We start from the raw sequence: 25,611 nt of genomic DNA, 5'->3' as shown, positions 1-25,611 counted from the left end.
GTCCTTGGGACTCTGCTAGTCTGTTCCAACCCTACTGGGTGCCCCCAACTCTGTTGTGCCTGTGGTCTTTGTCACGGGGCACCTCACCACACCTTCCAGAACCAAAGCTTCCTGGGCTGGCCTGGAGGTCACAGTCCGGAAGAGGCCAGCTGGGAATGTTGGAGGGGGTCTGAGATGGTCCCTGTGTAAGGGGGACTGCCACACATGGTGTGTGAGTGCCACCTTGTGGCCTAAAGGGCTGGCCGCTGCATATGACTGGAACATCACAGACCCAGCCTGGCAGGCACTGGGGTGAAGGACGTGCACCCCTGAGGGAGACTGCAGGGAAGCCAGGACCCTCGGGCTCTGAGTTAGCAAGGTGTTGGGCAACCTTCCTGGAGAAAGGGACATGAGCTGGGGACTGAAGAGGGACTTGTCCCAGCCTGAAGCCAGAAAGCTGTGTAGTGAGGAGAGTTTGTGTGAGCAGGGAGGGTGTGGGAGAAAAAGGGTGAGAGTGGGGGACATGGGGAGGGGGAGAGGTGAGGAGGGGGAGTTTTGAGGAAGAACTGCAGAGGCCAGGTCTGCTGGGGTTTATGGCAGACAGGAAGGGAGTGGTGTGAAGGGGAGGGGTCAGCCTGCTTCCTGCCAGTGGGTGTGCCTCAGATCCAGTTGCAGGTGCTTGGTGGCTGAAAGGGGAGCCCACTGCTGCTGCAGCCACCAGCTGCCTCCTGCCGCCTTGCCCATGCTAGGGCCAGTAATGCGAGCCCAGCGGGGGAGTCCCAGGGTGCCCTGGGTCCTCACCCTGTTTCTCTGGCCACCCACTGGCTGGGCATAGCTACCCAGTGGAGCTGAAACAGGTAAGCACCTCTAGGGCTGAAGCAGCCTGGGCAGGGTGGGCCAGGGTTGCACAGGAAGGCCATGGGTGGAAAGGGACAGGATGCTGACCAGCCAGTGGCCACAAAAAACCAGAGAGCACACCCGGCCCTAGTGTCTGATTGCCTGAGGGCTGCTACCACCCTAGAAGTGAGCCCTGTGGCCAGCCCCCGAGCTCTTGGTCCTAGCACCCCACCTGTGCCAGATGGTCACAGACACAGGTGGATGTGAGCTGTGACCTGTGTCACTGCCCCTGCCAGCTTCCCTGCACATCTCCCCTAGGATGCTGCAGCCTGAGACCCCCCAAGCCCTGGAGGAGGGGACAGGCCCTGGGACCCTGCGGGACGACTGTGTCATCTGCTACTCAGCCTATGACCTCTCTGGGCACCTGCCCCGCCGCCTCTACTGTGGCCACACCTTCTGCCAGGCATGTGTTCGGCAGTTGGACACCCTGGCCCACGAGCAGCACTGGATCCCCTGTCCACAGTGCCGCCAGAGCACACCCACACCCCGTGGAGGGGTGGCCATGCTGGACCTCGACCTGGCCGCCTTCTTGGCAGTCAAGGCTGAGCAGGAGCCACCGAGAATGGAGCGCCGCCCCCCTGGGCCCCTCAAAGGCAGCGCCCCCGTCACTCAGCAGCCAGCTGGGCTTTGCCCCCCCACGGGCCCCCAGCCTCGCTTTCCCCAGCCCAGAGGCTGCTGCTGGGGCTGCGGCAGCCTGTGCTGGAGCCCCCAGGGCAGCCCTGAGGTCTGGGCTCCTTCCCACTGCTGTGGGGGGCACTGCTGCCCAAGCCTGCACTGGAACTGCTGAACACAGGCGGTCCACCCACAGCTTGGTGGCAGGGCATCCTGGGTACAGCCTCACATGGCACAGCATAATGCTGCCACCCCAACTGTGATGCCCTCAGGTCACAGCTTAAGGTCGGGGACTATTGGCCATAGTGCTGCAGACTCCACAGGAAGCTGGTGACCTCCCACCAACCTGGCCAGATTCCTTGTGTGCCCAGATGGCTGCCGCTGAGGCACCTGCAAGCCAGCCCAGGCTTGGACTCACCCAGAGGTGGTTCCTAAGCGGCTCTGGGCTGTGGCTGTTCCTGAATGGATGTGGGCCTCCCTCTCTTGCACATGGTCCGAGGTGTGAGCCAGGAGCGGAGGGCAGGGCCATCTCCTCCATCCCTGACCTGCACAGGAGCCCTGTGAATTTGTCTTTCAACAACGTTCACTGAGCTCTACCACGTGTCAGGCACTGTTCTGGGAGGGTCTCCACAGCACACAGCCACCAAACACGGTGACAGGCATCAAGGAGAATGCTGTGGGCAGGGCCAGCTCCGAGTCTCAGGGGTGACCTACCTCAGGTCACCCAGCCCAGCTGGCCACAGACCCTTTACAGGGGTCAGAGGCTGTGGACACTGATGACCCCCCAAGACAGAGCTATAACAGCCTTATCCCCATAGCAAGGAGCCGTCATTCAGGAGACCTGGGGGGCTCCTCTTGGCAGTGTGGGACAGAATAGGGAGGAAAGAGAATTTGCTGAGTGGACAGAGGCCTCTTTCTTCCCTGGGGCAAAGTCCCCTGTGCACCTGGTGGTGGGGATGGGCATGAGCACGGCAGGGTGCTGGAGCCAGTAGGGCTTATGGGGAAAGAGCCAGCCCACATGCCAGGGGCAGCAAGGAGCCTAACCCCAAGAAAGGGCATCCCACAAGTTATAGGTCAGGCCATCAGCTGGAGAGCAATGTTCAAATGGGGGGATCAGGGAGTCAACTGGGCAGTATGGCCTGGGATGGGCTCTGCCCTCCTCCCTCCCTCTCTGCAGATGGAGCCACCATGCCCTGGATCCCACTACTGGCCATCACTAGGGCTGAGCCTGCTGAGAGCCTGGCCAGGCCCCACCCTGCGCTGAGCCAGGATCCAAACCCTGGCCAGTTGCCTCTCCAGGCCACCTGAGGAAGCCTGTCCTCCCTGCACAACTACAGCAAAGGGCTTCCTTCTACCTTCTGTCAGGGCAGGGATGACCAGGATAAGGTCCACAGAGCACCAGCAGCCTGCCCTGCATGGTAAAGTGTCCTTTAGTCACACAGACACCTATGGAGGACCTCCAGGGTCCAGCCCTGCAATGCCCCTGACCTAAAATGGGGCCCATCTTTGGGAGGCACCCCACTCCAAGAGAGCTTGGCTGGGGACTCAGAGCTCCTAGCTCCAGGGGGACCAGGGCCTGGGCAAGGCCCCTGGGCCTTGGAGCCAGGCAGGGTCTCCCCTCGGGGGCCTCAGCTCCTGGGTAAACATTAATGGGGCTCGGCACACAGCAGGTCATGTGCGCACCCAGCGGATCTTTGACCTGCAGCTGCTCCTGCTGGCTCCTCCCCACAGGTGCCCCTCAACACGCACACAGGTAGGAGCCCCTAGAACCAGGCCCCGCCAAGGATATGGAGGCCTGGTGACTGCCAGGCCCAGGGCTTGGGCCCCAATCTGGGCCCCCAGGATCTAAGGCAAGTGAGGCCATCTTAGGACAGAAAGGAGGGGTGACACAAAGGACCCCCAGACCTGAGTTCAGGGGTCTGGGAGGGAGTCAGGGTAGAGGGCTCAGACAGGCAGTTCCAGACCCAGCAGACAACAGGTGCAGGAGCCGTGGGGAGAGGAGCCTTGTGTGGGCCGGGGTGTCCAGGACCCTTGCTCTACTCCTCATCCTGGGGGGTGGAGCCCTTATCAAGTGGAGACGTCACCGTTTGGTATCAAATGCCAAAGTCTATGCTGGGACCATCGCAGTGTCCCCAATGACACCTGATAGGAGAGGTCTCAGGGTTCCCTACCTCCTGCACACTTCTCGCCGGCAGGCACCCAGAGCCCAGCCAAGCCTTCTTCCAGCTGGGACCAGTGGGGAGCTGGGGAGACGGGGCCTCTTGACTCTGCCGCCCCAAACTGGACTAGGCTATCGTGGCAGCGGCCTGAGGTCACTACAGCTGCCCCCCTGTGAGGTGCGGGAGGGGTGGTGGTGAGGGGCAACAGCCAAGGCCTCGGGTTGGAGGACCTAAATTCAGCTGATTGGCATGTGGGGTGGCAGGGGAAGAGACATCTCTCACTGTCTTCCCCAGCAGATCTGAGTTTGGGCCTTGGTCTCTCCCTGCCCCAAATCCATGCCGAATTCCCTCGCTGGTGACCAGGTTCCCCCCCCAACTCTGGACACTGTTGACCTGGTGGACTGGAGTCTGAGAAATGCAGGTACCGGGAGCCTCAGGGAACACCCATGTCCAACAGCACACCCTGAGCAGGGGAGGGAATCTGGCTGACCACCTGAACCTGAAGAGCCATGGGGGTTACTGACCACTCTGGTCAGAGCCAGAGCCCCAGTCCTCACCTTTTCCTGCTACTGCCCCAAGCCCCTTATGCCCCAAGCCTCTTATGCCCAGTCCCTCCCCTTGCCTGTCCTTTTTTGTCCCCTTTCTGGGGACTCGACTCCATCCTACAGGAAACTCCAGTTCTGTTTCAGTCTTAGACGAGGGGACCAAGGACCCATGGGCCCTTCCTCAGCTGAAGGACACTGGCCAGCTGAAAGGTAGGACTCTGGTACTGGGGGTAGCAGGTAGCAGACCCTTTACTCCCCAGATCTGTGAAGAGAGAACAGGGCAACTCTTGCCTGCATAGGCCCCATGGAAATTCACTGCCCAGGGAGACTGCTGCCCCTCAGCTCAGCTACCTTCCCTGCCCTGAGGTGCAGGGCCACACTGCCCACCTTCCCTCCTCTTCCTGCCTGCTGGTGATCACACTTCCAGGAACTACTAGGGTTGTGGGCTTGGCCACCCTGCCAAGGAACAGGAGTGGGGAGCCAGTCCCCACCTTGGGGACCCTAAGAGGAATAAAAGGGGCCTGTTCCATGGGACAGAAGGGGTTCTTGGACTCTACCTGAGAGGTGACAGAGAAGACAGCTCCATCCTGGAGGACAGAGAGGAAAGGGAGGTGAGGGCAGAGTGCAGGCTGGCTGAGGACAGTGCTGCCCTGTGTTCCCAGCGCTCAGTATGGCCAGCAGACTGCGCCACATGGGCATCAGCTTCCTGAAGGCCTGTGGGCTCCTGGGCAGCCTCTATTTCTTTATCTGCTCTCTGGACATCCTTAGCTCTGCCTTCCAGCTACTGGGCAGTAAGTGACCAGATGGGCAGTTGGGGCTGGGGCAGGCTGTCAGCCCTCTGTAACTTCAATGAAACTCTTTTGGACACAGGCAAAATGGCAGGAGACATCTTCAAGGAGAGTGTGGTGCTGTCCAACCCTGTGGCTGGACTGGTCATAGGTGTGTTGGTCACAGTCCTAGTACAGAGCTCCAGCACATCCTCCTCCATTGTGGTCAGCATGGTGTCGTCCAAGTGTGAGTGTACCCCCCTTATCCATAGTGGTGGGGGTAGTGGGGCAGGTGGGGTGGCTGACACGGTGTCCCCACAGTGCTGACCGTCCAGGTATCTGTGCCCATCATCATGGGCGTCAATGTTGGCACATCCATCACCAGCACCCTGGTCTCAATGGCACAGTCTGGGGACCGGGACGAGTTTCGCAGGTGAGTCAGGGCTGGGGGGCGGGGCGGGACAGGGGCTGCAGCCACCGTAGCCCAGTCTCCCAACAGCCCCCTGTGGGTATAGGGCCTTCAGTGGCTCAGCAGTGCACGGGATCTTCAACTGGCTCACGGTGCTTGTCCTACTGCCGCTGGAGAGTGCCACCGCCATGCTGGAGAGGCTGAGTGAGCTGGTCTTGGGCGCTGCCAGCCTGCAGCCAGGGGGGCAGGCCCCTGACATCCTCAAGGCGCTGACACAGCCTCTCACACACCTCATTGTGCAGGTGAGAATGGCCATATCCTCAGGAGGCCCGTGGGCCTGACCACTGAAGGGAAGGAGGTGGAGGCCCTGCCCTGGACAGAGGCCAAGGAAGGTCTGAGCCTGCTCCAGCTGAGGGAGAGGGGAAGGCATAAGTAGGCAGAGCAGGACTAGCCCTGTGGACTTCTGAGTACAAATCACAACCCCTCTGTCCCCAGCTGGACAGCAATGTGATTGCAGGCAGTGCTACTGGCAATACTACCAACAGCAGCCTCATTAAGCGGTGGTGTGGCATCAGGGCAGAGACGGTGAGGTGCCCCTGATTCCAGTCCTTCATTTGACCTCTGATCCACCAAATCACCCCACCCACTCTGACCCTTGAGCCCTCTGATCTCCTCTGCTCATTGACCCTGTCCTGAGTTCTGTCTCCTGCCCCCCTGTTCCCCAGACCGAGGGTAGCAGCAACCAATGTGGAGCCTTTGGTCCCTGCACTGAGAACAACACAGTCCCTGAGGACAGGCTGCCCTGTGAGCCCCACCCTCAGTCCCCCATACTCCCCCCACCCTTCCCTCCGCCCACCTCCCCTCCCCTCCCCCTCCCCTCCCCCCACCCTTCCCCCAACCTCCCACCGGCTGGCTGGGGCCAAGCTCACTGCTCCTCCCCTAGGCCAGCACCTGTTTGCGAACTCCACGCTCACAGACCTGGCGGTGGGCTGCATCCTGCTGGCGGGCTCCCTGCTGGTGCTGTGCCTCTGCCTGGTCCTCATTGTCAAGCTGCTCAACTCCCTGCTGCAAGGCCGCATAGCCCAGGCTGTGAGGAGTGTCATCAACGCAGGTGGGGGGTGTCCCGTCCCTGGGATCTGGGACCTGAGAGCAGGGCAGGGACAAGCCCGTGACCCAGCTGCCCACCCCCAGACTTCCCCTTCCCCTTTGGCTGGCTCAGCGGTTACCTGGCAATCCTCGTGGGCGCTGGCCTGACCTTCCTGCTCCAGAGCAGCAGCGTCTTCACTGCAGCCATCGTGCCGCTCATGGGTGAGCCCAGGAGGTAGTGGGTCTTGGGGGGCTCAGGATGGGGCCTTGTGGTGACCTCCCCTTCCCCAGGTGTTGGGGTGATCAGCCTGGACCGGGCATACCCCCTCTTCCTGGGCTCCAACATCGGCACCACCACCACGGCCCTGCTGGCTGCCTTGGCCAGCCCTGCTGACATGCTGCTCTTTGCTGTCCAGGTACCACCCTCAGCCCCTTCCCTGCCTGAGGTCTCTTCCTACTCCCAGCCACAGCCCAGGTTCTCCCTGAATTCCACCCACAAGCCTTGGTCTCTCCTTGTGCCCCTCACACCCTGCAGGTCTCATGGCCCTAGTCCCTGCTCTTCTTCCTGAGACCTGTCCTTTCTAGCTGCTTTCCCAGCATGGCCTGGGGCTTTACCCATACCCTCCACCCCTTTCTCTTAGCACTGAGAGGTTCTAAGAGAAAGGGGTGGAGGGTATGGGTATTCCCCTGTGTGGCCCCTGCTCCTCTACCATCTACCTGTGCTCGGCACTGTGTGCCCTGGAGATATGCCCTGGCCTTGGGGGGCTCCAAGCCTCTGTGCCACACTCCCAAAATGCCTTCCTGTGAACCCCTGCTCCCCCATGTACCAGTCCCCTAAACCCAACAGGTGGGCCCCTGGACAATGACCTGCCTTCCCAGGTGCCATCTTGCAGAGGCCCCATCCACCTGTGCTGGGCACTCCATGCCACCTGTGCCTGGCCATGGTTCTGTCTACAGGGTGCCTCCCACCAACTCTGAGCCCCCCAGCTCTGCACCCTGTTCCCAGAAGACAGTGCTGCTGACTCTCTAAAGCACCCTGTCTCTGGCCCACTGCCCTGGTTGGAGCATCCTGGGTGCCTGGACAGGCTCAACTCCTGAAACCCTGGCAGGAAGAGAAGACTAGGCTTTGCCCAACTCCAGCCTGTGCCCAGCCTCTGCCCCAGCTGTCCACTCAGCCCTCCCAGTGCAGGGCCCTGCTCTACCCCCCTTCCAGATGCCTGCCCGACTGCACCCCTCCTGGAGAGGTTGTGTGTTCCCTGCTGGTGTGGCTCTGGGCCTGCTCGCAGGTCATGCCTCGATATTGGCAGAGATGCAGTTACCCCACAGGGGCTGACCCAGATGTATGCAGGAGGGTGGTACAGTAGGAACGTGCCCACCCCTGGTCAGAACCTGCTCTCCTAGGTGGTCCATCTCAGCCTCTGAGCAGGATGCCACAGACAAGCTTCAGACTTGGGCCCTTTCTGCAGAGTGGGAGGGCCAGGAGTTCTAAGAGCCCAAGTGACCTCCTATTACATGGCCCAGGCTCCTAACCCTCCTGCCATTTTGCCCTCCAGGTTGCCCTCATTCACTTCCTCTTCAATCTGGCCGGCATACTGCTGTGGTACTTGGTGCCCATCCTACGGCTGCCCATCCCATTGGCCAAGCGCTTTGGAGACTTGACTGCTCGCTACCGCTGGGTGGCCATTGTGTATCTGCTCCTCACCTTCCTTCTGCTGCCCCTGGCAGCCTTTGGGCTCTCCCTGGCAGGGAGCATGGTGCTGGCTGCAGTCGGGGGTCCCCTGGTGGGGCTGGTGCTCCTTGTCATCCTGGTTAATGTTCTGCAGCAGCGACGCCCATCTTGGCTGCCACGCTGCCTGCGGTCTTGGGCCTGGCTGCCCCTCTGGCTCCATTCCCTGGAACCCTGGGACCGCCTGATGACTCACTGTTGCCCTGGTAGAGCTGGTGGCCCCTCTCAGACTACTGCCAAAGAGGCTCACTGCTATGATAACCCTGAGATCCTGGCTTCCCAGCAGTTGTAAGGGGTGGGCACCACAGCAGACCACCCCAGCCCTACTGGCCTCAGGGTCCCGTAAATTGAGAGCGAGCTTGCCAGGCACCCCTGGGGGAGGGGTGTGGCGCAGACTCCTGAGTCTCCGCAGCCCCTGCTTTGAAAATAAATGAGCCTGTTACCCAGGAGTAGTAGTCTTCTCCCCCAGGAGAAGCAGCGCCAATGCTGCCCCTAGCGGACATCAGGGGCTGGGGCGGAGGTGACCAGCCGCGTTCTAAGCTGCCGCTGGTTTCTCTCCGTGGCCCATGGAAACAGTGGGTTTGCAGGGGCAGGCTTCCCTCGCGAACTCCCGGGAGTTGGACCGGCTGGCGGCCTTGGGCGCTGCAGGAGAGCCCAGCAAGTAGGGCGGCCGGCCTCCCTCTGCGCCGCCTGAGGTGCTCGGAAGGAAGGCGGCCGGGCACTGGACGTCGCGTTGGAGAAGGGGATTGAGGGAGCTGCGAGGAGGACCAAGTTGTCCTCGAGGCACCACCCCCCGCCCCCGGGTCCGGGCCCTTGCTGGGGAGACGGACGCGGAGCCCCAGGCGGTGCTTAAGAGGGCCAGGGTTTCGCTTGGACGCCAGGGGGCGCCCCTCGGCCCGCGGGAACCTGCTCCACCTGCGCCACCGCCGCCGGAAGGCCGATGAGAGAAGGCGAGGCCGCGCCGCTGTTCCCCACACCGGGTTACAGGGGAGGGGAAGGGCGCCCCGGAGGGCAGGGGAGCCCCGGGAGGCGAGGCGGGTGCTGGCTGGGTGTTCCGTCTTCCCCCATGCACCCCCACTGTGAGGTCTGGTTTCCACACCGGAAGGCTTGTCTCCCTGCCAGCAGGTGACTGGATACCTCCTGCAACCTGCAGCCCTGGGCTGCCTGCACCCACCCCAATCCCACCACCCCGACACTACCATCAAGGAAAGCAAGATTCGGTCACCTCATCATTCAGTCACCAAGTTGTGTGTGTGTGTGTGTGTGTGTGTGTGTGTAGGGGGAGGTGAGAGCAGGAGCTGACCCCAGACAGGAATACCAGTTTGCCCGTCTGCCACTCACATCCTCCTGGCCCAGAACCTTTCTTCCCAGCCTAACTAGACTAGTAGGCTATGGGATGTGGCTATCAGGAAGATGAGGCCCCCGGCCAGGGCCATATCTTGCCTGTGGACCTGTCCTTTTACCCTTTGATTCCCTTAGTGCTCCCCATGGCTCCCCAGGCCCTCTCTGACCCCTTAACCCTGGTGTCCTCTAGGTCCTCCCCCAACCCCCCAGCCTCCTAGGCCTGGGTTTCTAAAGAAGGTGACTGCTTGTTCTGGAAACCCAAAAAACGTGCAGGAATGGGCTCGAGCAAGACAGAACAGCCCTCACCATGGCTAGCTCATGCATCCAGCTTTGACTCCCCCACCCTGTGACTGTAGGACCCTCCTGCTGACGCAGCATCAGGTCCCTCTGAGATCCCTGGCTCCCCAGGGAGACCCATTTGGGGAGGCATGCCTTTTCATGGAGAGGGGAAGGAAGCATCCTGGGCACCTCTCCTTCCGAGACAGAGGAGGCCTCCCATAAAGGCTGACCACAGGGTCCTTTAAGGCCATGAGGACTGTCTGCCTGCTGCCCCTGCCTGGTGGTAATGCAGCCTCCCACTGGGACCATGGCCACCAGTAAACAGAGCCTTCCTTGTGGACGCCTCCAACAGCTGCAAGCTGGAAAGGGAGGGCAGGTGCTTAGTGCTCCCGCCACCCATCCCACCCTGCTTCCCTGCTCTTCTGGCCCTCTCTGGTGTGCATCCTGCCTGGCCACAGGCCCAGAATCAGGCCCTCCTGGCCCATTCTGTCCTCCTCTCCCCCACAGGGGCAGCAGCACACTTGGTTCAGAGTGGGAACCTGCATCGCCTCTCCCCATCAGCTCTGTAGTCACTGTCCTTGTTGAGCTCAGGCCCAATAGGCCACAGGGAGTCTTTTGCTATCTTTTATTCTTTTCTTTTCTTCTCTCTCTCTCTCTCTCTCTCTCTCTCTCTCTCTCTCTCTCTGTCTTGGTACTGGAGATTGAAACTAAGGGCACTTTACCACTGAGCTACATCCCCAGCCCTTTTTGAGAAAGATTCTCACTAAGTTGCTTGGGGGCTCACTAAATTGCTGAGGCTGGTCTTAAACTTGTGATCCTCCTATCTAGCCTCCTGAGCTGCTGGGATTTTACAGGCCTGAGCCACATGCCTGGCTTCTTTTGCTGTCTTATCCCCAGCTAAAGTCCACCTCACAAGGGCAACATGAGGAACAAGGCAAACAGCTTTGTGCCAGGAAGAGTTCTGACTCATGCAGGCAGGTGGCACAACCTATAGTCTATGACCTGTTAAATAGAGTGCCATGCTGACCTCCTACCACTGTGGGCACTGGTCAAGGAAGCAAGAGCTTTTTCTAGTGAGAATGGGCCCTCAGTCTACAGTGGCTTTAACAGGATGCCAGAATGCTGGGGACTCAAACATCTTGAAGGGCAAACTGCAGGGTTGTGTTCATTTGGGGAAAAACTGGAGCTTCTCCCTCCCTGACCATTTGTAACAACTCACTACAGGGTTTAAAAGGACTCCCTATCTACTGCCCAGGCAGTTAAGCTGCTCTGTATGGCCCTAAGCCAACTCAGGGGATGCTAAGGGCACCGCGAGGACCCTAGGATGCCTGGCAATGATCCTGCACACCCCACATGCCATTGCAGGACTCCAGCCCTTCTGAAGAATGGGTCTTATTTCAGTGGTCAACAGGAGCCAGCCCCCTCTCTGGACCAGTCTGTCCAGAATGGGGCTCATCCCCCAGGCCCTGCTGGGACAGTTTGGCATTGATGCTGAGTCACCCTCTGGGTTCAGTTGGCAAACTGGCAAACGTGGGCAACAGAATGCCCCTCATACCCCAAGAGCTACAGATCACGGGTCAGGGGTGGGGGAGGGGATGGAAATGCTGACGTCGCTACATAGGCTCAGGAGGCTGCTTGTTTGACAATATTTCAGTCATTGGATACCAAAACAACACAGTGGTATTTGCACATCAGGTGATGAGGAAAGGGTGCATTTCCTCTACGTAGACAAATAAGAAGTAGAAATTGCCCTCAATACCTTCCTGTTGGTAGACAAAGGGTAAAAAGTTCACCCGGAAGGCCAGATCCAGCGATGCCCACAGGCCAAGCAAGGACAGACCCCTACGATGTAATTTATCCCTTTTAAAACGTTACAAAAACATAACTCAAATACACTGCTTTTAAAGTGCTTGATGGTGCAACCACATGTAGTTTAACTGTTTTTCCTTTATGCGTTTTGTTTTCCCTCTGAAGTACAAACAGAGACAAGGCCAGGCATGCCAGTCTCCACGCAGCTCCGCGATCCTGGGCCGCGGCTCCAAGGCGACGGGCGCCGGGCCAGCACCGTCTCCACAACACTGCGCACCGCCGCAGAGGCGGCCGGGGCGGAGTCCCTGCGCGTCCGGGGAGGAGCCAGCCGCGCCGCCGGACACCAAGCCCGCTTCTAACCGTTCATAGCTCGCACCCCGAGCTAGGCTTGGAGACTCCCCAGGACAGGGCCGGTTCCGCCTCTATCGAGCTCGCCAGGGCCCCAGGTGTATCGCTGGCTGCCCGCCGGGCCCCGGTGCTGCGTCACTCTACCGCTTCCGTCCTCGAGAAGACGCACTATCGGGCTCCAACCCCCAGCCTACACCGCCCGCTCCCAGGCCCCCAGTCCGGCCGGAAACCCGCGCCCGGCTCCCCGCGCCCCCGCCCCCGCGCGTCCCGCTGCATTGCGGCGGTTACCAGGACGCCAACCCAGCGCAGCCAATAGCGCCAGCGCGTCGGCGAGCTTCCGAGAGTCAGCCAATGGGAGGACAAATCAATCATTTGAAACACCCAATGGACTAGACACTGTTGAGCCGGGTGAGGGGGAATTATGATAGGGAGGTCCACAGCCGCTCTTGACCAATAACAAGTGGGCGTCGTTGGGAAGACAGCCCGTAGGCCGCACGATTGATGGTGATATAACCAATCAAGTGAGCCCGCTTGCCGGCCTCGTTCTGGGGGCCCAATCCAGGGTTGGTAGAGGCGGGCGCGGTGGGTATATAAGCACTGGCGGAGCGTCGGTTGTAGCACTCTGCGCGTCTGCTCTTCCGCTTTTCAGTTCCTCTTGCTTCCCGCGCAGCCGCCACCATGAGGGAGATCGTGCACCTGCAAGCCGGGCAGTGCGGCAACCAGATCGGCGCCAAGGTGGGGGTCCGGGATGCTGCGGACCTGGCTGGGCGAGCCGTGGGGGAGGGAGATCAGCCGGCCGACCGGGGAAGATGGCGGCACCGCTGGCCGGGCGGCGCCCCGCATTGCGGCCCAAGCGCCCGCGCGGGACCGGGCCCGTACCTGGGCGGCTAGCGGGGATGGGGGTGGACTCGGAGGCTCTGTGGGCCTGGCGGCGGGGCGCGCAGGCGGGGGAGGGGAGGGCCCACCGCGCCCATCCGGGGCGGGGCCGCTTCCCGGCGCACCGGCAGCCGTGACTCAGCCTGCGCCTGCCCGGCCTGCCCGGCCTGCCCTCATCGATTGCAGTTCTGGGAGGTGATCAGCGACGAGCATGGCATCGATCCTACCGGCACGTACCACGGGGACAGCGATCTGCAGTTGGAGCGCATCAATGTGTACTACAACGAGGCCACCGGTGAGACCCCCCGCCCCAGTCTCTCTTGCGACCCCGCGGGCCTCCCCTCGCTGACCCTCTTCTTCCGCCAGGTGGCAAGTACGTGCCCCGCGCTGTGCTCGTGGACCTGGAGCCTGGCACCATGGACTCGGTGCGCTCGGGCCCTTTTGGGCAGATCTTCAGGCCAGACAACTTCGTTTTCGGTAAATAGGGGTGGGGGTTGGGCACGGCTTGCTAACCTGGGCGGCTCAAAGGTTAAGGGGCTTGCCCCAAGGACACTGCTGCTGGAATTACATAGCTGGCCCCCCCTGGACACCTCTTGCCCTCTGAGTCACTCAGTGTCTGCCTAAAGCCGCTTTGGAGGCAGGCCCAGCTGTCTGCCTTCCGGCAAGAAGGGGTAGATTTAATCTCCATATCGTGTTAGCTGTGTGGCAGTCCTTAGGAATTGGCCAGGGTTTCCCACTGAGGGTTTTTTTTTTTTTTTTAATATTTATTTTTTAGTTTTCGGTGGACACAACATCTTTGTTTGTATGTGGTGCTGAGGATTGAACCCCGGGCCGCAAGCATGCGAGGCGAGCGTGCTACCGCTTGAGCCACATCCCCAGCCCTGAGGGTTTTATTAAACTGCCTCAATTTTGATGCCTGATTTAATTTTTTGGTGGTACGGGCTGCTGTGGTATTACTTGGGTTCATTTTCCTTATCTCCAGGGCATAATCTCACCATGTCATTTGGTATGTGTGTTGGAGACCAGTGGTGATCACATACTTAGCAAGTATGATAACTTGTTCTCTTTTTATAGGTCAGAGTGGTGCTGGGAACAACTGGGCCAAGGGGCACTACACAGAAGGCGCCGAGCTGGTGGACTCTGTGCTGGATGTTGTGAGGAAGGAGGCAGAGAGCTGTGACTGCCTGCAGGGTTTCCAGCTTACCCACTCCCTGGGTGGGGGGACTGGTTCTGGGATGGGTACCCTCCTCATCAGCAAGATCCGGGAGGAGTACCCAGACAGGATCATGAACACATTCAGTGTGGTGCCCTCCCCTAAAGTGTCGGACACAGTGGTTGAGCCCTACAATGCCACTCTCTCAGTCCACCAGCTTGTAGAAAATACAGATGAAACCTATTGCATTGATAATGAAGCCCTCTATGACATTTGCTTCAGAACCCTAAAGCTGACCACACCTACTTATGGTGACCTTAACCACCTGGTGTCTGCCACCATGAGTGGGGTCACCACCTGCCTGCGCTTTCCAGGACAGCTTAATGCTGACCTTAGGAAGCTGGCTGTGAACATGGTGCCCTTTCCCCGCCTGCACTTTTTCATGCCTGGCTTTGCCCCCCTGACCAGCAGGGGCAGCCAGCAGTACCGTGCCCTGACGGTGCCTGAGCTCACCCAGCAGATGTTTGATGCTAAGAACATGATGGCCGCCTGCGACCCCCGCCATGGCCGCTACCTAACAGTGGCTGCTGTGTTCAGGGGCCGCATGTCCATGAAGGAGGTGGATGAACAGATGCTTAATGTCCAGAACAAGAACAGCAGCTATTTTGTGGAATGGATCCCCAACAATGTGAAAACAGCTGTCTGTGACATTCCGCCCCGGGGGCTAAAAATGTCTGCCACCTTCATTGGCAACAGCACCGCCATCCAGGAGCTGTTCAAGCGCATCTCGGAGCAGTTCACTGCCATGTTCCGGCGCAAGGCCTTCCTGCACTGGTACACAGGTGAGGGCATGGACGAGATGGAGTTCACTGAAGCCGAGAGCAATATGAATGACCTGGTGTCTGAGTACCAACAGTACCAGGACGCCACGGCGGAGGAGGAGGGCGAGTTTGAGGAGGAGGCTGAGGAGGAGGTGGCCTAGAGCTGTCTGTCACGGGTAAAGCGTGGAAGCAGTGTGAACTCTTTATTCAGCTGTTCTGCAGGCCATATCTCACTGTGCACTTGCTGTCTTTCTGTCCTAACATCACATGCTGTACAGACATCACCATTAAAGCATTTTCAGTGTGCGGTTCGCCTCTCCAGTTCCTTCCGCCTCTCCAGTTCCTTCCGGTAGGCCTTGCGGGTGCTGTTGCCAAAGGTCAGCGCGTAGTTGTCCTGCATGTCTGTGAGGGAGCCAGACTGTAGTTGGCTTAGGCTTGCCAAGGGCCTGGGGCAGGTCTGCACATGGCTCCTGCAGGGCTCACTTGGCCTGTCCTGTCCAGAGGACCAGGGTAATCCTATGCCAGCTGACCTCTGTCCAGAAATTCAGCAGGGCTGGTGAACCCCTTCCAGGCTTAGGATGGTGGGACAACATGGCCAGACAGCAGGACTGCATCAACAATGAAGGACCAAGGCCCCATGAGGCCTCCCAACCCCATCATCACCGCCACTACCACCACCACCACCCCCCCACACCCAAGGACAGGATCAGGGAAGTGAGCAGTAGATTCTTGGGAGCAGTACTCACGAGGGATGAAGCCCATATAGAACGGGATCAGGCCCTGGCTGTTGTAGATGGTGGTGTTTGGCCAGTGGTTCTTGGGCAACCTCTCACCCAAAGAACAGACTGGATTTCTGAACAGGAACTGGGCAGACAAAACAGGTGCTGACAAACCCTACCTCCACTACCCACCTTGGAAGCAAAAGGCTGGCCGGTGGGACGTGTTACCAGGAGGGATTTACCACTGAGCTCCATCTTCAGCCCTTATAATTTTGAGACAGGGTCTTGCTGGATTACCCAAGCTGGCCTTGAATTTGCAATCCTGCTGCTGGGACTACAGGGAAGGGCTACCATATCCCAAGACTAGTTCTCAGAAAAGGGTGATGGTACTCATAGGTCTTCCTGTTTTCCCTAGCCCTTGTCAAAATATGTGACAGACCCAGACCTTGTTTGGATGGAGGCCTCTGAGCCAGGTAGAACCCTTCCCCAGGCCTCTCTGGAAGCCTGGCTTTGTGATCCCTTCAGGAGGAGCTGCTGAGGGGAGTGCAGGCCTAGCTTGGGTGCCAGTGGGGCACCTGGGAGGGGCCTGGATGGTGGTCTCCTACCTGGTTCTTGTCGAACTCGTCCATAGCCTGTGTGACTCCATCGCGGTAATTAACACCCATCACCCAAGTGAACCGTGGTATGAAGCCAGCATAGCCTGGGGGTGGGCTGCTGTCAGGGTCCCACCCAGGTCCCCTTGGTTTTCTTCTGGGTATACCCAGTTGCCCCCAGGTGTGTGAGGGAAGCTGGTCAACCTTTCCTAAACATTAGTGACTGTCTTGAGGTGATGAGGGTGTAGGCAAGGTCAAGGAGCACCTCCTGGGAGCAGCTGGGCTCAAAGAAATAGCTGAGGCAGGACAGGTTGGCCTGTTCAGGGAGTAGGGAAGGTGGAGGGCAGGAGCTTCAGTCCCTCACCCCCTCCATCTCACCTGGACCCCTGTGACCTAGTGAGGGACCAGCCTAGGCCCTAGCACCCACCTGAGATAGCCTTGCGTTGGATCAGGTTGGGGTGGTCCAACTGGGGTAGCCGCTGGAACCTGCCTACATCTAGAGTCTCCTGCCTGTGGGGTGGGGGCAGGTACTCGTCTCTCCTGCAGTGGTACAGCTAGAAGGGGGAAGGGGCAAGTCACCACCCAGCTCCCACCTGGGTTTGGAGGGGGGGGTGAGTCCAATACCAGCATGTCTCCAGTCACCTGGGACTGCCCTGGAACCTCAGGGACAGGGGCAGCGGTCTTCCACGCATCTTCTCCATATGCCAGCAGCAGGCCTGGGTGTCCCAACTCTCCAGAGTACCCCTTCCTGCCGGGTGGGCATGGGGGGTAGGGAGGGTAGGGCATGAAACCTGCAGGCAGCAGAACCTGTCTGGATATGTTCTCTGGAGACCCTTGTGCACCCACCTCCTGGGATGGGAGCTGGCCCAGGATCTCAAAGTTCTTGTATGGCTTCAGACCTGTACAGACATGGCAGCTAGTAAGCCACATGGACAGGAAGGTGGGCACAGGAAGGGGCAGGGCAGGGAGCAGGGGTCAGCAGCTCACCAGTGTAGTGGGGGATATAGGGCTCATTCAGGTCCCTGCAGGGGATGAAGGGGGGTTTAGACTTGCTGAAGTCCTCAATGAATTTGGGCTTGGATATAGGGGAGAGAACAGAGCAGGGGCTCTTCTGCACGCTGGGATCTGTGAGCAGCTGTGCTGTGGTGCGCCCATAGGTGTTCCCCACTTGGTAACGCAGCTGTGGATAGAAGCCGGCATAGCTGCAGAGGAAAAAGGAGGCAGGGCTGGTTAGCAAGGGAAGATCCCTGGGCAAGGTTCTTGCAATCAGGATGCAGATAGATCCAGCCTGCCTGCTACTCAGCAGCTTCCTGACCTGCAGCAGGTTACCTGACCTCACCTGTGAAATGGGGGTGGTGGGATAGGCCTGGTGGCTCACGCCTGTAATTCCAACAGCTCAGGAGGATTGTTGAGTTCAAAACCAACCTCAGCAAGGCGCTGAGCAACTCAGTGAGACCCTGTCTTTAAATAAAATACAAAATAGGGCTGGCATGTGGCTCAGTGGTTGAGTGCCCCTGAGTTCAATCCCCAGTACCTAAATAAATAAATAAATAAATAATAAAAGTGGGTTGTGGGAGCTGTGTTCTGGTGCTCTTAAGCTTAAATGGTGAGAATGTGTCTGGCCCAGAGCTGAGATTTGCTGTCATCACTGCCATCAGATTGTCTTCTAGCCTATGCCCTACCATCTTCCACCCCCTCTCTGATCCTAGTGTCAAAGACAAGGGAATTGGAGAGCTTTGTCTTGCAGGAGCAAGTTCAGGGATGGTGACTTGTCCCAGCACAGAGCCCAGGCGGATGGAAGTCCATTATACCCCAGCTGGTCCCCACACAAAGTTATGGCCAGGACTTTGAAGGGGAAAAGTCCTTTAGCCTCAGGGGGAATCTAGGTGCTCAGTCCTGTCAGAGGCCTGTGTGATAACCCAAGGAGTGAATTTGTTTTTCCCCCTGAGACAGGGTTTCACTATGCTGCCCAGGATGCCCTTGAACTGGCTCAAGTGATCCCGCCCCCCCCCAGCTTTACAAATAGCTGGGACTATAGGCAAACACCATCATCTTGGTTGAATTAGCTTTACTCCTCCTTTTTTTTTTAAAAAAAATTTGTAGTTGTAGATGGACAGCATGCCTTTTTTTTTTTTTTAAAGAGAGAGTGAGAGAGAGGGGGATAGAGAGAGAGAATTTTAACATTTACTTATTAATTTTTCTTAGTTCTCGGCGGACACAACATCTTCGTTGGTATGCGGTGCTGAGGATCGAACCCGGGCCGCACGCATGCCAGGCGAGCGCGCTACCGCTTGAGTCACATCCCCAGCCCCGACAGCATGCCTTTATTGTATTTGTTTATTTGTATTGGTGCTGAGGATCAAGCCCAGTGCCCTACATGTGCTAGGCAAGGGCTCTACCACTGAGCCCCAGCCCCAGCCCTTCTTTACCCTCCCCTTCTGTGGGGCTGGGGATGAACCCAGAGCTTCAATGTGTCAAGCATGCTAGGTGCACCCCTGGCATGCTTGTACCCCATGTCTTTTTAGAAGCTGCCAAGGTTAACAGGCCAAGTGGTTGAAAAGGTGGCAAGGCCAGTGTATGCCTCTGTGCCAGCTGCCTTACCTGCCCCAGCAGTGACCATTAAGAGGTGGCCCAGGCCCCTTAGTCTCTCCCCTAGGTGTGCATCTGTGTGCATGTGTGTGGGTGTGTGTATTCCAGAGAGGGCTGCTTTATTTTTATTATTTTGTGGTGCTGGGGTTGGAATCCAGGGCCTCACACATGCTAGGCAAGCCTCTGCTGCTGAGCCCCAGCCCAGCCCTTTGTTTTATTTTGAGCTAGGATCTTGCTAAGTTGTCAAGTGGATGGCCTGGGATGTGCCATCCTTCTGCCTCAGTCTTTGAATAGCTGAGAGTATAGGTGTGCACCACTGTGCCTGGCGAAAGGATTTTTATTTTTATATTTTGGGTACAGGGGATTGAACCTGGGCGGGGGTTCTACCACTGAGTTACATACATCCCCAGTCTTCATTTATTTACTTATTTGTACTGGGGATTGAACTCTCAGGGTTGCTTTATTACTGAACTAAATCCTCAGCCTTTTTCTTCTTTAAGACAGGGTCTCACTAAGTCTAAATTTAGGGCTAAGTTGCTGAGGTTGGCCTTGAACTTATGATCCTCCTGCCTCAGCCTCCCAATTTGTTGGGATCACATTGTACCACCACACCTGGCTCCTTTTATATTTTTTGAGACAAAATCTTGATAAATTGCTGAGGGTCTCACTGAGTTGCTGAGGCTGACCTTGAACTTGGGATCCTCCTGCCTCAGCCTCCCAAGTCTCAGGGATTATAGGCTAGGATTTTTATTTTTTACTTGAGGAGGTTACCTAATGAGGCAAACTGGCTCAGGCTTATCTCATCTCTAAATCGGGAGCTTTCTGGAGGAGAGTCTGGCACTTACTTAGCCAATCTCTACCAGCTGTTTGGTTGCCCCAGATTCTGCTCCTGATGGACATGCTGGCCACCTGGTATGGCATTTGGGACCAAGGCCAGCAGGGAAGGGTGAGGCCTGAGCCCTCCTCTTCAGCCCCACCCAGAGCTTTCCTGCCCCAGTGTTCTTTAGCCCTCTGGGCTTCAGTTCTGGCTCCCTGGTCACCCTGGTCTGTCTTTTTTCTTTTTTGTGGTGCTGGGGATTGAACCCAGAGCCTGTGTGTGCGAAGCAAGCACTCTACAAATTGACCTATACCCCTAGCCCCACCCTGGCCTTTGGTTCCTGCAACGTTGACTTTCAACACCCTGGAGTCCAGGCCCTGCTGCTGCATCCTGCTCTGACCCCAGCCTCCCTCTGGAGCTTGAGGTCGTTCTTACCCAGGGATGTAGTGAGGTTCTGGTGTGAAGAGGTTGTGTTTCTGGGTAGCTGTCATTTTGCCTCAACTCCCCCCTTGCTGGCTCAGCTCCTTCTGCCTCTGGCTCTCTTCCCTGAGAGGAGTCAAGTCACCTGGCAACCATTGTGAAGGGGCCAGCACTGTTGGGCTCCCTCTTAGTCAGGCCACCTGTTAACCCTGTGAGTGCTCCCAGGCACCAGTCTAGGAAGCTGTATTGGCAAGGCAGGGGGTCTTGCAAAGACTCCTCCTACTTCAGTGCTCTGAAAACAGACTGGGAGGGGACTGAACTCTGGCAACCCCAAAGGGACCTCTCCTCCAGGTCACCTGCCCCCACCTTAGGTTTTTTTTTTTTTTAAAACCCCAGTCCTTCTCCCTGAGGAGGTCAGCTTTGAGTCGGGGGGTCCCACCTGGACAGCTGTGTGGAGCTGTCTTTGGATTCTTTCTGCTGGAGCTGCACATTATTTTCCACTTTGAACAAATCCTGATTTTTTAAAAATTAGGTACAGGAAGAACTTTCTAACCATCATATAGAAAAAAATTAGTAGTATCCCCCTCTGTCAAAAAATAGCACAAACAATATAACAAGCCACACTACAAACTGGAAAGTATGCACCCTGAGTGATCTACCCCCAAGGTTACAGTGCAAACATATTGTGAACATGTCCAGAAAAGCCCAGTCAACAACCGAGTGCCAGAGTGTAGCAGAATCAAGTAAATGCTGATCTGATGCTGAGAAGGCAGCATCTAAGCCTCACTGCTAGGAGACACCCTCTGGAGTACAATTGGCTAATACAGGTCAAGCTGGAACAAGACCCTGCAAGCTACCCTGAGCAAGTGCTCTGATGCTCAGCCAGAGGTGTGTGCATTGCCATTCATCACCTAAGCAGCAATACAGGGCCTCCCCAGCACACTACACAGCACACGATCACGGCTATGTTCTCAAAGTACACACAACACGGAAGGCAGCCCAAGGCCTAGCAGGTGGAACCCTTGCCCATCTCAACATGTATCCGTCCATCCTCCAGAGTGCCAGGCAGAGGCGGTGCTGGGTAGGAGGGACTGGAGAGGTGGAGATTTCTTTTTTTTTCTTCTGTACCTGGGATTGAGCTCAGGGGCCTTGCCTATGCTGGGCAAGTGCTCTACCACTGAGCTACATTCCCCAACCTGCTGTTTAGAGTGGAGGTCAGGGCTGGGGTTGGCAGGCCCGTCAGCACCAGAGGCTATGGGTAAGGGTTCTGGTTCCTAAGTGCACACTTGCTCCCTCAGGATCATTACTGCTTGCAGCTTGATTGGGCAGCTCAGTTCACCTGGGAACCTACAGCTCCAGGCCCCTGCTGGCCCTTGTGCCCCCAGAAGACAGGTTTTCACTTGGCCCTACAGGGGAAGCAGGGCAGCAGCTCCTCCTCCTCCTCCTCCAGGCAGCCTTCCTGGACCCCTCCCTCTGCCCTTCTTCCTCTGGCTGGCCCCAACACCTGGTAACCTGCAGGACTTGGTGAACAGTCACTATCAGCCTGGGACTCAAACCTCCCAGAAACCCTGTTCAAGTGGAGCCCAGCCCCCAGGAGGCCCCAAAGTACAGGAAAGGAGAAAGGGTTGGGGCAAGAAGTGGGGAGGGTGGTATAGGAGGCCGAAGCTGGAGCCCTGGGGAAGGTTAGGGATCTTCTTGACAGCCCCTCCCCCACCCTTGACTCAGCAGGTTTGGGGAGGGGCCTCTTACGGGTGGGGCCCCTGGGGCAGCTTCTACTGGGTTGAACAATGCTCCCTCCCCAGGGAGCTCCTGGCAACAGAGGGGGCCCCTGGATGGCCAATGAAGTCATAAAGCCTGGCAGTGCCCTCAGGAAGACAGCTCTGTATGGAGGATGAATTTTGACCAGAAGGCTGTGAAATTCCTGGCAAATTTCTACATCAATGGGGGCAAACACTGGACTCATGGCCCCCTTAGTCAGAAGCCTCTCTGTCCCACCCAGTAATATCAGGGGGCGTTACCAGGCGGGGAACTGGGCGCAGCCAGTGGGCTGGGTGAACAGTGGTTGCCGGTTTTCTTGCAGGCCTGAGGCTACTGTGGTGTTGAGAAGCGGGGATGAGATGTGGCTGCCAAAGAGGAAGGGAGCCTCAGCCGGCCTCAGGCTAGGAACATGTACCCCCAAGACGTGCCACCCTATCTGCTCCGGGACCCTGAAGGAGCTGCGTGAGTGAGGGCTCTGGCTAAACTACCCCCGTCCCCAAGATGGTCTGGAAACTGTAAGGGGCAGGGAGCAGACTACTGGGAGAAACCCAGGCCCAGAGCTTGCTTCCTGCTGCCAGTGCTAGAGCGACGCCCCCCGATCCTGATCGACCTGGACGTCCCCGGCCCCACCAAGTACGAGGTGCCCAACGCGTCCGTGCGAGAATCTTCCCCTCACCCCCACTACAGCGTTGCCTGCAAGCACCCGGGCCGAGGTGCGTGTCCCCTTCCTTCCTGGCTCCCCGCAGCCAGCCCCTGGGATTCCCAGCCGGGGAATGGGTGCGTCCCTCCCTGAAGCGCCCACCGACGATTACTCCACCACAGAGGGCGGCGGCCGCAGGGCGTGGCAGACCATGTGGCTTCAGAGCGAAAGCCCCTTCACGCAGAAGGCCGACTTTAACCGAGAGCAAAAGGTGCGGAGAGCGCTCGCAGGTGCAGCGGGGGACTAGCAGTGGAGCGGGCGGGGACGGCCAGCCAGCGGGGTGGGGAGGAGTCACCCTGCGCCTAGGTGGTGGGGAGGGGCCGGCGGACCTGGTGGGCGGGGCCAGGTGGTGCGCAGGGCCCCGCGGGCGGGGCGCGAGGGCCGCGTGGCCTGACCAGGTTGGGGAAGCAGCAGGGCAGCTTGCAGGCTAGGGCCCTGCAGCTCTGGCCTCCTGTCTCCTTCCAGTGGCCATCTCCCGCCGACTATGGGCCGCTCAGCCGAACTTCCTTCCCGGCCTTCAGCTTCGGAGGCCGTCGCCGAAGCATTTCCAAGACTCCTTCGGGCCTTGCCCGCCCAGGCCTGCTCCGTGGCAGGGGCCCTCGTGCCCATCTCCCGCCCCAGGCTTCTGTGCAGGCTCCAGCTGAGAAGCGCCCCAGCCCCAACACCTACGACATCCTTCCCGGGTACCGTCTGCAGAACCCGCGCTCACCTGCCTTCTCCATGAGCCGCTCGCCTGCCTTTGCCTCCTGGTTCAGTTCCTGTAAGGAGACTTGGGTTCATTGAGGCGGGGTGCTGTGGAGGGCTGAGGACGAGGGCCCAGGGGCTGGCTGCTGCTCTTGGTGGTCTCCCAGCCCTCTCTCTTTACAGCCCAAACCCCGGGCCCGGCTGCCTACTATGTGGAGGACTGCTACAATTCACGCTTCCCCTCTGTGCCTGGAGTGGTCATACAGGGTGTGCGAAGACCCAAGCGCCACGACACAGGCCCCTTCTGCACGCTCTAAGCCTGCTGGGCCCTGCCGGCTTGGCTTGTTATTTAGTGGAATGCTGGTCTCCCTTGGAGCCTCCTCCTGGAACTTGGGGCCTGGGGCTTGTTCTTCTGACTTTCTAGGCACCACTGATTCCCTTTCTGACCAGCAGACCCTCTGTGGGCTGTGACAAGGAGAGCCCAGCCCAGAGCCCCACCTGACCCTCCCCTGCTGTACTGAGATGCAATTGTTCTCCCACACTCCGTCTGTCTGTCTGTCTGTCTGTCTGTCTGGCATTGCCCAGTGGGTTGTCCTGAAGAAGCCTGCTGCTTCCCTGCCCTTTGTGGCTTTCCCTGTCCAGGGGTTTCCTTTGGTCATTCTTTCAGAGAGCTCCCTTTTCTAGGGTACTCTAGGGTAGCATCCTGGGATTAACCCTTAACTTCTGGCAGAATTCCCCACCCGGTCATGACACCCAGGGGATTGGTCCAGCTGCCAGTCTACCTAAGAGTTGGGCTACTTGCTGAGGCGAGGAGCTAACTGTTGGGGTTCCCTGAGCTGCCATCTTGAGGTGGGGTGAGCCTGGCAAGCCAGCAGGGAGGGCCCAGAGGACCCGCTTGACCTGAAGACCCAACTGGGCTTGCTTACCTGTGAACCTTGATCTAAGGACATTCAAGCCAAGGCCATCGCCAATAGACTCCTGGGACTTTACTCCTTAGGTCCCTGCCCTTGCAGGAAGCAGCAGCCTGCTGTTATCCCCTCATCACCACTGGCCTGCCCTCCTCCCAGAAGGAGACTCTGTTCTCGCATCCTCTCTGCAGTTGCCCTTCCCCCAACCAGGCCCAGAACTCATTCCTGCAGACCATTTGCCCTAGCTGCTCCTGGCTGGCTCCTTGAGGGCAGCACCACCCTCTTCTGCAGAGAGGAAACCCTAGCCCTGGGAGTCTGAGTTCCCAGCACCTCCATGCCTATGCCAGCTGGAAGTCAATCCCCAGTGCTCTGGGCCCTGGGCTGACCAACTTGGCCAGCAACAGTGATAGAGCTGTGGGAGCCCTGACCTTGGAACCTCTGCCCCAGAGGGGAACAGGACTCCTGCTTAGGGCTGAACCACCAGGCACCCCCAGGATCCAAAGCCTGATGTGGTAACAGCTGGAAGAATGTAGTTTTCCCCTCCAGTTGGGATGAGGGAGGAGAGCTTCCTGGAGGAAGCATGGAGGAAAGGGCTTTCAAGTATGAAAAAATATTTGCTGAGCAGTAGGAAGATTTTTTTTTTGGGGGGGGTACTAGGGATTGAACCTAGGGGTGCTCAGCCACTGAACCACATCCCCAGCTCCACCACCCCCCTACCGCTTTTTTTTTTTTTTTTTTTTAATTTGAGACAGCTTCTTGCTAAGTTGCTGATGCTGGCTTTGAACTTGTAATTTTCCTGCCTCAGCCTCCTGAGCTGCTGGGATTACTGCACCAATGCCAGGTTAGTCAGAAAGCCAAATTTCTAGTAGAACAACCATCAGCAGCACAGGCACATGTAAAGGGAGTAGTGTTTGGTGTGTCAGAATTTGGGGAGGACATGGTGGTGGGGTGGAGGGCTGAGAGCTGGGGGACAATGCTGGGTACATGTACCTACAAACTTAGCAGCAGGGAGACTACCAGCCAGGATGGGTTTCGTGTTCTGCAACGGACAAGGAACACTGTGAACCTGGGTTCTGATTCAGAGTTCAAAGAGGGTTAACCACATTAGCCCAGTAATTAGAATCTAACATAGTGGACGTGGCTTATGTTCTCACTGTGCTCCCAGATCTCTGCTAGGGACCCTGGGCACGACTGGAGGCACGTTTAGAGTTTCGTATGCAACAAGTTTGTAGTGTGGGCTTCGTTCCCGTTTTGCCTGGAGGAAGTCAAATTTCAGGGAGCTTGAAAGTCATAGACTGGGCTGGGGATGTGGCTCAAGCGGTAGCGCGCTCGCCTGGCATGCATCCTCAGCACCACATACCAACAAAGATGTTGTATCCGCCGAGAACTAAAAAAAATAAATAAATATTAAAAATTCTCTCTCTCTCTCTCTCTCTCTCTCTCTCTCTCTCTCTCTCTCTCTCTCTCCTCTCTCTTTAAAAAAAAAAAAAAAGAAAGTCATACACTATGTCCTACACTTGTGCACCTGGCGCGACCCAGGCAGGGAGCTTCTAGGACGGAAATGCGTCACTTCCTCAAGCAAAAATATTCGTAAAGTCAAGAGGCTCCTGTTA

At 58.0% G+C, this 25,611-nt stretch overlaps 5 protein-coding genes across 7 annotated transcripts; 4 read left to right on the top strand and 1 right to left on the bottom strand.

Annotated features, from left to right (window-relative positions):
- Positions 1-679: 679 nt before the first annotated feature.
- Positions 680-1,663, top strand: RNF224 (ring finger protein 224; the record flags this gene model as incomplete). Its single annotated transcript, XM_081269430.1, has 2 exons — positions 680-836; positions 1,135-1,663. The coding sequence occupies exon 2, from the start codon at positions 1,136-1,138 to the stop codon at positions 1,661-1,663; it is 528 nt and encodes a 175-aa protein (XP_081125556.1). The 5' UTR covers positions 680-836; position 1,135.
- Positions 1,664-4,325: 2,662 nt separating this feature from the next.
- Positions 4,326-8,472, top strand: SLC34A3 (solute carrier family 34 member 3; the record flags this gene model as incomplete). Its single annotated transcript, XM_081270579.1, has 11 exons — positions 4,326-4,402; positions 4,855-4,983; positions 5,063-5,206; positions 5,281-5,392; positions 5,475-5,670; positions 5,864-5,953; positions 6,094-6,172; positions 6,312-6,479; positions 6,560-6,676; positions 6,746-6,870; positions 8,008-8,472. Exons 2-11 carry the CDS (start codon positions 4,863-4,865, stop codon positions 8,470-8,472), a joined length of 1,617 nt encoding a protein of 538 aa, XP_081126705.1. The 5' UTR covers positions 4,326-4,402; positions 4,855-4,862.
- Positions 8,473-12,551: 4,079 nt separating this feature from the next.
- TUBB4B (tubulin beta 4B class IVb) lies at positions 12,552-15,116 on the top strand. The gene is made up of 4 exons (XM_081270320.1): positions 12,552-12,695; positions 13,023-13,131; positions 13,203-13,313; positions 13,911-15,116. The coding sequence occupies exons 1-4, from the start codon at positions 12,639-12,641 to the stop codon at positions 14,969-14,971; spliced, it is 1,338 nt and encodes a 445-aa protein (XP_081126446.1). The 5' UTR covers positions 12,552-12,638; the 3' UTR covers positions 14,972-15,116.
- Positions 15,065-25,334, top strand: STPG3 (sperm-tail PG-rich repeat containing 3). 3 transcript variants are annotated; one of them, XM_081270459.1, is made up of 6 exons: positions 15,065-15,187; positions 22,029-22,168; positions 22,285-22,419; positions 22,529-22,617; positions 22,872-23,166; positions 23,274-25,334. In XM_081270459.1, exons 2-6 carry the CDS (start codon positions 22,066-22,068, stop codon positions 23,405-23,407), a joined length of 756 nt encoding a protein of 251 aa, XP_081126585.1. In that variant the 5' UTR covers positions 15,065-15,187; positions 22,029-22,065; the 3' UTR covers positions 23,408-25,334. The 3 variants fall into 3 exon arrangements, with proteins under 3 accessions (XP_081126585.1, XP_081126586.1, XP_081126587.1); XM_081270461.1 differs by lacking the exon at positions 15,065-15,187 and adding an exon at positions 21,665-21,946; XM_081270460.1 differs by having other exon boundaries at positions 22,394-22,617.
- CIMIP2A (ciliary microtubule inner protein 2A) lies at positions 15,098-18,742 on the bottom strand (the record flags this gene model as incomplete). The annotated part of the gene is made up of 7 exons (XM_081269420.1): positions 15,098-15,212; positions 15,557-15,674; positions 16,135-16,229; positions 16,550-16,676; positions 16,765-17,021; positions 17,110-17,517; positions 18,724-18,742. 7 exons carry the CDS (start codon positions 18,740-18,742, stop codon positions 15,109-15,111), a joined length of 1,128 nt encoding a protein of 375 aa, XP_081125546.1. The 3' UTR covers positions 15,098-15,108.
- Positions 25,335-25,611: the final 277 nt, after the last annotated feature.

Source organism: Spermophilus citellus (assembly GCF_964194105.1).
Source record: "Spermophilus citellus genome assembly, chromosome: 2".
NCBI classification, from domain to species: domain Eukaryota; kingdom Metazoa; phylum Chordata; class Mammalia; order Rodentia; family Sciuridae; genus Spermophilus; species Spermophilus citellus.
The sequence above is the reverse complement of the archived record's forward strand: the minus strand, read 5'-3'. Positions and strand labels throughout refer to the sequence as shown.

Excerpts from the sequence above, each read along its gene's own strand:
- STPG3 (XM_081270461.1), top strand. The coding sequence starts at position 21,840 with ATGAATTTTGACCAGAAGGCTGTGAAATTCCTGGCAAATTTCTACATC. Across the intron at positions 22,618-22,871 it reads ACTTTAACCGAGAGCAAAAG|TGGCCATCTCCCGCCGACTA; the intron begins GTGCGGAGAGCG and ends GTCTCCTTCCAG. Across the intron at positions 23,167-23,273 it reads TGCCTCCTGGTTCAGTTCCT|CCCAAACCCCGGGCCCGGCT; the intron begins GTAAGGAGACTT and ends CTCTCTTTACAG.
- TUBB4B (XM_081270320.1), top strand. The coding sequence starts at position 12,639 with ATGAGGGAGATCGTGCACCTGCAAGCCGGGCAGTGCGGCAACCAGATC. Across the intron at positions 13,132-13,202 it reads GTACTACAACGAGGCCACCG|GTGGCAAGTACGTGCCCCGC; the intron begins GTGAGACCCCCC and ends TTCTTCCGCCAG. Across the intron at positions 13,314-13,910 it reads GCCAGACAACTTCGTTTTCG|GTCAGAGTGGTGCTGGGAAC; the intron begins GTAAATAGGGGT and ends CTCTTTTTATAG.